General features: G+C 41.7%; 2 protein-coding genes across 2 annotated transcripts in view; both read right to left on the reverse strand.

The window, feature by feature from the left end:
* Nucleotides 1-3,598, reverse strand: part of cep131 (centrosomal protein 131) — a 28,322-nt gene extending 24,724 nt beyond the window's left edge. The window contains exons 1-2 of the mRNA XM_059325331.1: nucleotides 3,535-3,598; nucleotides 64-283 (exon numbers count right to left, since the gene is read on the reverse strand). Coding sequence (XP_059181314.1) covers nucleotides 64-249 — 186 coding nt within the window. The 5' untranslated portion in view covers nucleotides 250-283; nucleotides 3,535-3,598. The remainder of the gene's footprint in view (nucleotides 1-63; nucleotides 284-3,534) is intronic.
* A 549-nt stretch (nucleotides 3,599-4,147) lies between these two features.
* rnf213b (ring finger protein 213b) overlaps nucleotides 4,148-11,818 on the reverse strand; it is a 32,136-nt gene continuing 24,465 nt past the window's right edge. Inside the window, exons 52-65 of the mRNA XM_059325139.1 lie at nucleotides 11,654-11,751; nucleotides 11,416-11,566; nucleotides 10,771-10,936; nucleotides 10,525-10,619; nucleotides 10,193-10,441; nucleotides 9,504-9,627; nucleotides 9,327-9,410; nucleotides 9,035-9,203; nucleotides 8,741-8,942; nucleotides 8,576-8,653; nucleotides 8,071-8,268; nucleotides 7,634-7,723; nucleotides 6,750-6,925; nucleotides 4,148-4,716 (exon numbers count right to left, since the gene is read on the reverse strand). Coding sequence (XP_059181122.1) covers nucleotides 4,578-4,716; nucleotides 6,750-6,925; nucleotides 7,634-7,723; nucleotides 8,071-8,268; nucleotides 8,576-8,653; nucleotides 8,741-8,942; nucleotides 9,035-9,203; nucleotides 9,327-9,410; nucleotides 9,504-9,627; nucleotides 10,193-10,441; nucleotides 10,525-10,619; nucleotides 10,771-10,936; nucleotides 11,416-11,566; nucleotides 11,654-11,751 — 2,019 coding nt within the window. The 3' untranslated portion in view covers nucleotides 4,148-4,577. The remainder of the gene's footprint in view (nucleotides 4,717-6,749; nucleotides 6,926-7,633; nucleotides 7,724-8,070; nucleotides 8,269-8,575; nucleotides 8,654-8,740; nucleotides 8,943-9,034; nucleotides 9,204-9,326; nucleotides 9,411-9,503; nucleotides 9,628-10,192; nucleotides 10,442-10,524; nucleotides 10,620-10,770; nucleotides 10,937-11,415; nucleotides 11,567-11,653; nucleotides 11,752-11,818) is intronic.

Genomic DNA, 11,818 nt, shown 5'->3' on the forward strand with positions numbered 1-11,818 from the left:
GTCCTGGTGTGCTCGTTCCTGCAGCTGGATCACATTATGTGGCGGCGCTGAGCCGTGACTCACCAGCGTGTTGCGTTTCCCTCTGCTGTCGCTGGCCACAGACACGGACACGGAGCGGGAGAAGTATTTCCCAGGAGAGGCGCTCCTGGGCCTCCTGGACATGGAGAGCTGGGACCCCGACAGGCTCAGGTCCAGAGCGTCTCCTGGGACTCCTGAGGGGATGGACGAAGGGCTGCGTGTCGTATGCATCCTCTGAACACCTGGAACAGTCCAACAGGCCTGGCTGTAACACACACACACATTACAGCATGGTATCACTATATTTTGCGTGGCAATATTATATCGATTTATGCCGCCAAGTGTCCATATTAAGCGTTCCGAAGGCCGGCGGGTGATACGTCAGTATTTTTGCAGGGTTTTTTTTCGGAGGGTGTATTGGGCTCACTGTTAGGAATATACTGTAGATACTGGTATCATTTGAAACTAGAATATCTAAGGAATCTATAGGCTCCATGTGCATCAGGATATTGTGTCGTGAAGTTGACGAAAAAATGCTGCAAAGTTCAGCTTTTTTATGTTTCATTCAAAAAAAGTGAAGCTTGGTTTTTTTGAAAGTTTGATAAAATGCTGCAGTTGTTGTCGTCCATACATGTTTGATATCAGTTCAGTTCAGTCTGACTGAATACTTTGTTGCACAGTCTGTGGGTTTCACTCTCATTGTGGACAAATAAAAAGACTGAAGTGAGATGAATACACTGAGAATTTTCTATGATTTGACAAAACAATTCTTGATTGAATTTAATTTTGTGGACACAAAAAGGCAGTTAAACAGTTAAATCTCAATATATTGTATCGGAATACTCAACAAATCACATAATGATTAAAATCATAATAATATGGTATCATGAGGCCTCTGGAGATTCACACCTCTACACACACACACACAGGCTGTCTGCTGAGGACTGAGCCTAACAACCACAACAACAGGAGGAAGTCACTAACAGCCTCTTTCCTTCACTGTTTGTCTCCCAGGGAAACAAACAACAAACCCTCCGTGTGTCACTGCAGCAGCACGAGAGGACAGAACGTACAGCTACAGTTATACATGTTAACAGCTCTATGTGTGTCTTGTTGACTATGAACCGAGCTGTGACATACATTAATACTACTGCAGACTGATAGCAGCTGCTGTTCTCACTGAGTCAGGTGTGTGTTGGCTCTGTTATCTACTCATCACAGAAACAAGACAGTGGAGCGTAACAGGTCAGATAAAATATCATGAGGTATGACACAGCACTAACTGGAGCAAAAATATCAGATTTATGAAAACCCCAGCCATTTATTTATGCTTTTTGCAATGAAATTAAATATATACACTGAAAGATATGAGATTAAAGGCTGCAAAAGAAGAACTCTGGAGGGTAAAATTGTACAAATTAGTAGCTTTAAGGTGCAATTTAAATAATTTAATTTAATTTAAATTACATTATTTATTTTATGATTTACCATTTATGCACTTACATACATTTTCTAAATTGTGATTTTTTTTTTTTTTTTTTAGATATTTGATAATATTTCTATGGCTCAAACAGATTATGATTCAGCTTTTTTGTGTAAATTTGATGGGGAATAAATGAGAAAATAATAAAATTCAATACAAATGTAATTAAATACTTGCACATCTCACTGTGATTAATATTAACTCTCAGTTGGGCACCTTTATTTACACCGAGACCTCAGCAGATGTGTCATGACTTTTAATTGTTTTGTAATTTGTTTATTACATTATTTATTTTATGATTTACAATTTATGCCTGATTCTCTTTGTTGTTATTATTATTTTTTAGATTTTTAATAATAATTCTACGGCTCAAACACATGATGATTTAGCTTTTTTGTGTGTAAATTTGATGGTACATACATAAGAAAATGAATAAAATAAAATAATAAAATAAAATAAAATAAAATAAATAAATACTTGCATATCTCTGTGATTAATATTAACACTTTGTTTACACCTAGACCTCAGCAGATGTGTCCTGACTCACATATTTAAGTTAAATATTTACATTAGACCGCAGTAACTGGAGCAGAAATATCATATTAATGAAAAACCCAGACATTTAATATGCTTTTTTGTAATTTAATTAAATATGTATACTGAAAGAATGGTACAAATAAGTAGTTTGAAGGTGCCAACTTTTAATTTAAAATCACATTACTTATTTTATGATTTACAATTTATGCACTAACATTTATTCTCTTTGTTACGATTATTATTTTTTTAAAGATTTCTGATAATATTTCTGCAGCTCAAAAACATGATGATTTAGCCTTTTTTGATGGTAAATAAATGAGAAAATAATAAATTAAATAATAAATTAAAATAAAAATGTAATAAAATACTTGCACATCTCAGTGTGATTAAAATTAACACTTTGTTTACACCTATACCTCTGCAGAGTGTCTCTTATGTTATTTACATTAATCATCAGTACCGATGACTCTGATGTTATAACATTGACATTAATGATCGGTACCGGTGTTGTGTCCTTACTGGTTCCCCTTAGTCTGTGTGCAGCTGTGTGGATATTATTGTTGTATAAGTGAGCAGTGCATCACAGCCACCTATACATAAAAAGAAAGCATGCAAATATAATATTTGCAAGATCAGTTAGAGCTGGATTCAAATTCACTACAACAAAATTTAAAATATTCATGAACCATCACCTCTACAGTCATGCAAAAAATGATTAGACAACCTTGTTTTCTTCCATTTCTTGTTCATTTTAATGCCTGGTACAACCAAAGGTGCATTTGTTTGGACAAATATAACAATAACAACAGAAATAGCTCATACAAGTTAAATTGAAGAGCTGATATCTAAACATTTTCCATGTTTATATTAATTCTAACCAAAATCATTATCAATAAAACCATGTTAAATGTCCAGATATCAGCTCTTCAATTAAACTCTCATCAGATATTTTTGTTGTTATTATTATATTTGTCCAAACAAATGTACCTTTAGTTGTACCATGCATTAAAATGAACAAGAAAACAAGGAGTAAACAAGGGTGGTCTTATAAGTTTTTCATTGACTGTATACGTTTATTAAATATGTGACGAATTTGCAAAATGAGGCAGAAAACAGCTGCACACACCAGTACAGACACCAGTTAGTTCGGAAACCAGTAAGGACACAACACCGGAGCAGAAACTAACGGCTAACGGTTATTAACGGTTATATATTAAAACCCGTTACTGCCGTTAATCTGAGTACCGTTACCTCGTTGACCGTTATAGATTATAAATGTTAGAGTAATTTATAGATTATTAATGTTCAGAGTGATTTAAAGGTGCTAGTGTCGCGGAGCTAACGGTAACGGTTAATCTGTGCTCGGTCACGTTAATAACGGCTGTTTTCAGGAGAAGTCCAGTCAAACCGCCTCCAGCTGACAGTTACCGTGTTCACCGTGTTCACACCGAGCCCTGGCAGGCTCCAGAACCTGTAACTGACCGGTGATAACTTACTTTATGAGGCTGAAGGCTTCATTCCTGCTCCGCGGCTGTTTATTCTCCTGACAGTGAAAGTGTCCGTTCACTCTCTAACAGGGAACCAAGTAACGCGTAACACCAGCAGCGCTGGAGAACAACACGGGGAGGGCCGCCCCTCGGTGTCTCTGATTGGAGGAGGAGAAATAATGTCTCTGGGTTCGCGCCTCTGATTGGCTGAGCGGAGTTGTCAGTCTGCTGTGAGGATTCCAGGGGGCGTGGCTGGAGGAACGGTTTGGTTGACTTTGCAAAGGGAGGTGTGTTTTACTTTTACATGAAAATATGTCAATAAACACAATTTACTTAATAAAAGAATACACTTATTTTAATGGTTTTTACAATGAATTTCACCTAACCTTTCACATAACAGCACACTTCCTTTTATTATTATTATAAACCACTTTGATTTATTTAATGTTTCTTTATTTATTAGCACAAGTAAATTGATAAATATATTACATTTAGTTTACTTTACAGGAAATCACCTGTGTACTGAATCTGAAGTAAGTTTTTTAGTTTAATTAAAATAATAATAATAATAATAATGATGATAATAATAACATGATAATAACAATATGATAACAAATAATACTAATTTTAATAATAATTTTATTTGTATAGCACCTTTCAAAACAAAGCTACAAGGTGATTGACAAGAAAACAGAATGCAATTAAGAACACATAAATAAAACACTTAAACAATTTATAAAACAATGTAAAAGAAGGAAAAGGTCAATAAAAGGCAATTCTATAGAAGTGAGTTTTAAGAAGAGATTTAAAAGATGACACTGAGTTTGGTAAAAAAAAAAAAAAAAAAAAAACTCAACAAAGTCCCAGTACATTTCTAGTGATTTGAATAATTGGTCCCTGCTCATCTACAGATTAAACATAATAAATAATCAGATTGTTTTAAAGGCACTGATTGTACAAACCTTTCACTCAGAATATACAGAAATATTTTACCCTAACACACAGGACTGATTAATGAGAAATATATCACAGAATCAGTCTGGAGAAATGATTTATCTCCTCCTGAAGGTGACGGCGGCCCTCCACACGGCCGGCCCCTGTCCCAGCGTGATGTCCTCAGGTAGAGACTCCAGGCCCAGCAGAGGCTGCACCTCCTTCTGCTCCATGTGGGTCTCTGTGGTGGTCTTGATGCTGCAGGCAGACAGCAGGAGGAGAAACAACTGTTACTGCACACATTACTGCACACAGAGCATGTCACTCCCTGACCAGCTGCTGCTGCTCCTCCTCTCCTCTCCTCTCCTCTCCTCTCCTCTCCTCTCCTCTCCTCTCCTCTCCTCTCCTATTTTTTTTTAAATTTTATTTAACCTTTATTTAACCAGGGAATACCCCATTGAGATTAAGAACCTCTTTTTCAAGGGAGCCCTGGCCAAGAGGCAGCAAACACAGAATACAGTTACATATTTACATAACACACAGACCTTAAACACATCATGAGAAACAAGTGCATGTTATGGAATTGGCCTCAATAACTCTTAGTTTGGATTTAAAAGTGCTCAAAGAAACAAATTCAGTTAATTTCCATTCTTTCTGTAGCATATTCCATGCATAAGGTGCAGAGTAAACAAATGCCCTTTTACCCAACTCAGTACGAGCATAAGGGACAGAAAGCAACAACTGATCTTGTGAACGAAGAGAATAAGATCCTGCATTTTTCACAGTAATTAAGCTGCAAATGTACGAAGGCAGCAGTCCCAATATTGCCTTATAGATGAAAGTATACCAATGACTAGCCCTTCGAGTGGCCAGAGAAGGCCATCCTACCCGAGAGTATAATTCACAATGGTGAGTGGACATCTTACAGTTAGTAATGAACCTCAAAGAAGCATGAAGCAGCAGCATTCATGTACAAAAGATCTCCGTAATCCAACACAGATAAAAATGTTGCAGTGCAAGACGTTTTTTTACATTAAAAGAAAAACACAATTTATTTCGAAAATAAAAACCCAATTTTAACCTCAGCTTCTTCACAAGATTTTCTATGTGTGGCTTGAGGGTGAGTGAATCATCAATTAAGACTCCTCTCCTCTCCTCTCCTCTCCTCTCCTCTCCTCTCCTCTCCTCTCCTCCTCCTCCTCCTCCTCCTCCTCCTCCTCCTCCTCCTCTCCTGACAGATGGTCCCTGCAGGGTCACTCTCCGGTCCTGCAGGTCAAAAGGCTCTATAATCCCCAGAGGGTCGGGGTGAGACCTCCACACTTTGCTCTGATTAAAGCTGTCTAGAATCAATGGATTCCTTCAGACTGGGGGCTGATCTCACACTGACAATAGGCTCACTCCAACAGCCTGACCCTGCAGGAAACACTACATCTCCCCCTGCTTAAACTACAGAATAACATCAATAATGCAAATGTTTAACCATTTGGTGCACGACCTCCAACAGAAACTAAACTCACACATGGTAAAGTGCAGTGGTGGAAGAAGTATTCAGATCCCTTACTTCAGTAAAAGTACTAATACCACACTGCAGAATTACTCCACTACAAGTAAAAGTCATGTATTAAAAACTTACTTAAGTAAAAGTACAAAAGTATCAGCATCAAAATGTACTGAAATTATCAAAAGTAAAAGTACTCTTAATGTAGAAAACTCAGATTGTTTTATATATTCCAAATGTATTATTGTATTATTAGCATTGATGCATTTATGTAAGCAGGATTTTAATTTTTGCAAGATAGGGCTCATTTTAACGACTTAATATAATAATAATAATAATAATAATAATAATAATAATAATAATAGGGTGCCTTTCTAAACACTCATGGTCACCTTACAAAATCAACAATTAAACGCTCAGTCCATCAAACAAGCAGTCATAAAAAGCAGGCAATAAAACTACATAAAAATACTAATAAACCTACATAATAAAAATACTGATAATAACAAAGAGAAAGGCGTTATATATGTACTGTTAAGAGGTTTCTTTTATGAAAAAATAGCTACTCACTTAAAATGTATCATGTTTTTTATGTTAAATCTCAACCTAAAAAGTAGCTAAAGCTGTCAGCTAAATCTAGTGGAGTAGAAGTATAAAGTGACTTAAAATGAAAATACTCAAATAAAGTACAAGTACCTCTAAATTGTACTTAAGTACAGTACTTGATTAAATGTACTTAGTTACATTCCACCACTGGTAAAGTGTTCTCGCTGCAGGAGGACTCTGAACTTACTCCCAGTGAGGCTGGTATCTGTCCTGCAGGGTGCTGCTGGTCTTCAGCAGCAGGATCTCGTGCAGCTCCAGAGAGAACGTGTCCACGTCGGTGCTGGAGAGGAAGATCTTCAGGCCTCTGCTCTGCTCCTCAGACAGCTTCTGCTGGAAGGCCGGGGGGAGGTCCTGGAACGGGTCCTGGAGCAGCAGAGAACAGAGAGATCAGAGTCTAACACACAGAGAATCCTCACATTCAGCTTCTACTGAGTCAGGCAGCACACTGAACCCATCACAGCCACAACATCTGACTCTGAGAGGTGTTCAGGGTCCCTGCAGCCAGCAGGAACAAACTATGAAATCACTGCAGCGGAGCCCATCATGGGTTTTTGAGTTTTAAGTTTTCACCCATTGTTGCCCAAAATAAATATTTAGAATGAAAACAACATCTGTTCTGATTGGTCCAAAGTCTTGAAATCTACTATGGACAAACTATAGGAACAGATCTTTTTTAGATCACATGAAAAATCAAAACCAACATTGTGTTTATTTTATGTTTTTCATATGAAATATGTTTTGACACAGCACATATATGCATATCTTTGCAACGATTTTTATGAAGTCAAATATATCAAATACTTGATTTTGCTGCTTATAGTTTCTGACATGCAGACACACTTTATTATCACACCATGTTCAGTCTTTGGGCTCATGGAGCAACAACAACAACAACAACAACAACAAAAACAACAACAACAACAACAACTCACGTTAAGCTCAGAGAAGACTTCTACCAACAAGTGCAGCTTGGATTAATTAAAACCAAAGTTCAGACAGAGTTTTTTCTAACACGCTCAATATATTTATTTTCACATATTATAATTATCTGTTTTTCTCTTTAATACGTACTTGTTTCCTGCTCAGCATCAGCTCAGACTTCCAGGAAGTGAGGAGCTGCCAGGTGAACGTGGTGTGTTCCAGTCTGCTCTCTCCCAGACCCTGACACATACACACACACACACACACACACACACCACACATATCACATATCACACATCACACACCACACACACACACACACACACACACACACACCAGGGTTAAAATAATAAATCAGAGTCCTGCAAGTTTAAGCTCCATCCCTCACAGGGAGCTTCATGTCTGCAGTGACACTGTCACATTAATGTTGCATACACTTACCATAAAAAATCAACTAGTTCACTGAGGTGGAGGGCATCACTTATGTTCATTAGTCTGCTCACATATTTTTAATATTTTAGAGAAATGAATGGAAATTAAAGGATGTGAGAAATGGTGACTGTAGAGGTTACTGTAACGTGTCATACCTTGGCTACGGAGCTGGAGATCTGCTTCTCCATGTGCAGAGATTTAGTGAGGAAGGTGAGGAGGAGGTGCTGGGGGTCTCCTCCTGTTTTACCAAGGAAACGCAGAGCGATCTCCACCACGAACAGAGCGTCACACACATCTGTGTAGGAGCGCAGCACCGTCCTCATGGAGCCACACACAGAACCCTTCAGAGGCCCCTACACACACACACACACACACACTGTGAGGGAGGAATTTGACCTCTGACATGCTGCATCAGTCTGTTCCAGATGAACCTGGGCACCGTGAAGTTCCTCCTCATGTCTCTGCAGGAGTCTGAGTCTCGGCATGAGTCTGAGTCTCTGAGTCTCTGCAGGAGTCTGAGTCTCTGCAGGAGTCTGAGTCTTGGCTTGAGTCTGAGTCTCTGAGTCTCTGCAGGAGTCTGAGTCACGGTATGAGTCTGAGTCTCTGAGTCTTGGCATGAGTCTGAGTCTCTGAGTCTCTGCAGGAGTCTGAGTCTCTCACCTGATGGATCTTCCCTCTGACCTCCTGTAGGACCACAGAGAAGTCCTGCAGCTGTCTGTTCAGGAACCTGGACGTGTCCTGTTGGTTAGAGAAGACAGTAAGGCTGTTGAACACTGTGTGGGATCACCTGCATGCAGCTGGATGATAATGAGTCTGAGTTTTTACCGCTTGGATCAGAGGTTTTCCAGCCAGGAAGCGGCGGGCCAGCTGGCTCTGGATGCCCTGCAGGTCGTAGCTGATGTCCGTCTCTCCACCCTTCTTTAAGGTGTAGTGGCAGTGAGACAGAACCAGAGGCAGCAGCTCTGACTCCGGGCTGCACAGGGTCAGCTGGGTCTCTGAGACCCTCTCCAGGGGGATGCTGTAGTCACTGGGGACAGAAAAGCAGACGAGAGAGGCTGAGTCTGAGTCTCTGTAGGAGTCTGAGTCTGTGAGTCTGTGAGTCTTTGCAGCAGCACTCACCTGTCCTCCCGGCGGCTCTCTCTCACCAGGCTGTTGTGAGTCTCAGACAGGAAGTCCACCAGAGTCCGGAGACAGGATCCCGGTCCACGACGACTCGGAGTCAGAAACTCTGCGGAGCTCTCAACTGTCAGCTCCTGATCACACACACCATCATCTACACCTGCTGCTGCTGCACACACACACACACACACACACACACACACACACACACACACACATTGATTTTTTTAAAATTAGCTTTTCATCCTAGCAGCTTCCATCCATCAGATTAAGGTGAACGACTGGAGCTCACAGCTGTTGGCGATTTCTGCTCTCAGGCTGTTCCACACCGCCAGGAACCTCTGCACCCTCTGCTGCAGCAGCTTCTTCTGGGGTCCTGTTGTGGGGACAGGACAGCTTAGGGGGTGCTCTGTGTGTGTGTGTGTGTGTGTGTGTGTGTGTGTGTGTGTGTGTGTGTGTGTGTGTGTACCTGCAGGTATCCGCTCCAGCAGCTGTGTGATGGTGTGAGCTGCAGAGTGTGAGCTGAGCCTCAGCAGGTCGGCCTGCAGAGCAGAGAGCTCCGGCAGGTGATGCAGCTGTCTCACACAGTGGATCTGTTCACACACACACACACACACACACACACACACACACACACACACACACACACACACACACACACACAGTCAACATGACATGTTCCTGACGTCAGGAACTAATAAAATATATAATAACATGAAGTGATGCTGCGTGCATTAATATGACCCCATTAATAAGACTCAATAAACTGATGACTAATTTAACGGAAGAGTCACTGTGGCTGCAGCGTTTCACAGGCAAATAAAAAGAATCATTCAGGTGACATCTAAACTGTTTTCTCTCTGACTGAAGAACAGGTGAAAATAAAGCGACAGCAGGTGAAAACACAAGATAAATGTTGTGATTAGTAGGTAATGTGACATGTTTAGAGTGGCTGCACAGATTAAAACTACAAGCTGTTTGTTTGTTAGAACATGAGGAGGTGAACTTCAGCCTCTAGTGGTGCAACTGAGAATTACAACAACAAACACCTAAAACTGTTTCCTGGCAAATCAGTCTTCACTACACCTCAGACCAGGGTTTAAACATGTCAGATCTGGTCCCTGGTCTCTGTGAGGACCAGGACTGGTGTGTGGGTACCTTCTGGAGGAAGAGATTCAGCAGCGGTAAGGAGCTGTGTATTGGTGCTTCTCCCACCAGCTGACAGAAGCGCTCCAGCGTCATCATCTCTGGCAGCGTCCAGAAGGACGAGCGCTGCGTGGGACAGTCGGACGGAAGGGACAGCATCGTCCCCGGGTCCCCGGACAGGACCTTTATCAGGGGACTCCCAGCCAGTCCGTCATCAGCCCTGATCCTCTCCTGAGCCTCACTCAGGTTCTTCTGCAGATCCTGAGGACAACAAGAGTTCATCAGGCTGTGGGACAAAACTTCTGCATGCTTCACTTATAAAATACATATTTATTATTGTTTACCTGCAGCACTGGGCTGATGACAGCAGCACAGACCTGCTTCTCCCACTGCTGCCGGGCCTGCCGGGAGGACAGGTCAGACTTCACTGCACGGGACCCTGCAACAGGCAGACAGTTTTATTATTATTATTATTATTTAGTAATTGTTGATTATTATTATTATAATTATTATTATTATTATTACTGAGCCAGCCGTTTCTCTACATGAACAATAACCACAGTATGCTGACAGAAGCTGAAGTGTCTCACCTGGATTGAAGCTTGTGCATCTGTGGAGGATCAGATGAAGCGTGACAGCTGTGTCCTCCACGTTCAGGTCCAGCGTCTTTCCCAGCACACGCACGTCCTGCAGCAGGTGTCTCCACAGGAAGCCGAGGACATCCCGAGGACGCGGGTGGATCAGGTTTGCAATGCCCTGCAGCAGCAACACACACACACAGAGTACACAGAGTTATTATATATGCATTAAATATATCATGAAGAGCTTCCCAGATTCATTAATGAAGCTTTATGTTCAAACAGAAAGTGGTGTGGTGATGTGGTGATGTGGTGATGTGGTGGTGTGGTGATGTGGTGGTGTGGTGATGTGGTGATGTGGTGGTGTGGTGGTGTGGTGATGTGGTGGTGTGGTGGTGTGGTGATGTGGTGGTGTGGTGGTGTGGTGGTGTGGTGATGTGGTGATGTGGTGCTGTGGTGGTGTGGTGGTGTGGTGATGTGGTGGTGTGGTGGTGTGGTGATGTGGTGGTGTGGTGGTGTGGTGGTGTGGTGCTGTGGTGCTGTGGTGGTGTGGTGGTGTGGTGATGTGGTGGTGTGGTGGTGTGGTGGTGTGGTGATGTGGTGATGTGGTGATGTGGTGGTGTGGTGTTGTGGTGATGTGGTGTGTGTGGGTCTCACGTTGAGGTTGGCGGTGGCGCCCTGCCGCATGGCGAGGTGTGTGAGCAGCCTCAGGACGCTGGACTGAGCGAGCGTCATCTGTCTCTCCGGAGCCTCAGAGCGCTGCTGAGCCTCTCCCAACACGTGTCCGGTCCGAGTCTGATCGCTCACACTGTGGACACACACACACACAGGAACAGTCAGTCAGTGAAACACTCATAATATAATGTTTAAAGCTGCAGGCTGCAGACATTAAGACCTTTGCTGTGCAGTGAATCCAGGCACTGGGTTGTGATTGGTCCCTCCAACTGGAAGTCCACATTCATTACATGTTGCTGTGGCCACCGGCCGTCCACACTGCAGGACAGACAGTAGTAGTAGAGTATTCACTCTATTAGATATTCACTCAATTTATATCTATCAT

The sequence above is a fragment of the Centropristis striata genome, chromosome 21 (genome assembly GCF_030273125.1).
Source record: "Centropristis striata isolate RG_2023a ecotype Rhode Island chromosome 21, C.striata_1.0, whole genome shotgun sequence".
Taxonomy (NCBI): Eukaryota; Metazoa; Chordata; class Actinopteri; order Perciformes; family Serranidae; genus Centropristis; species Centropristis striata.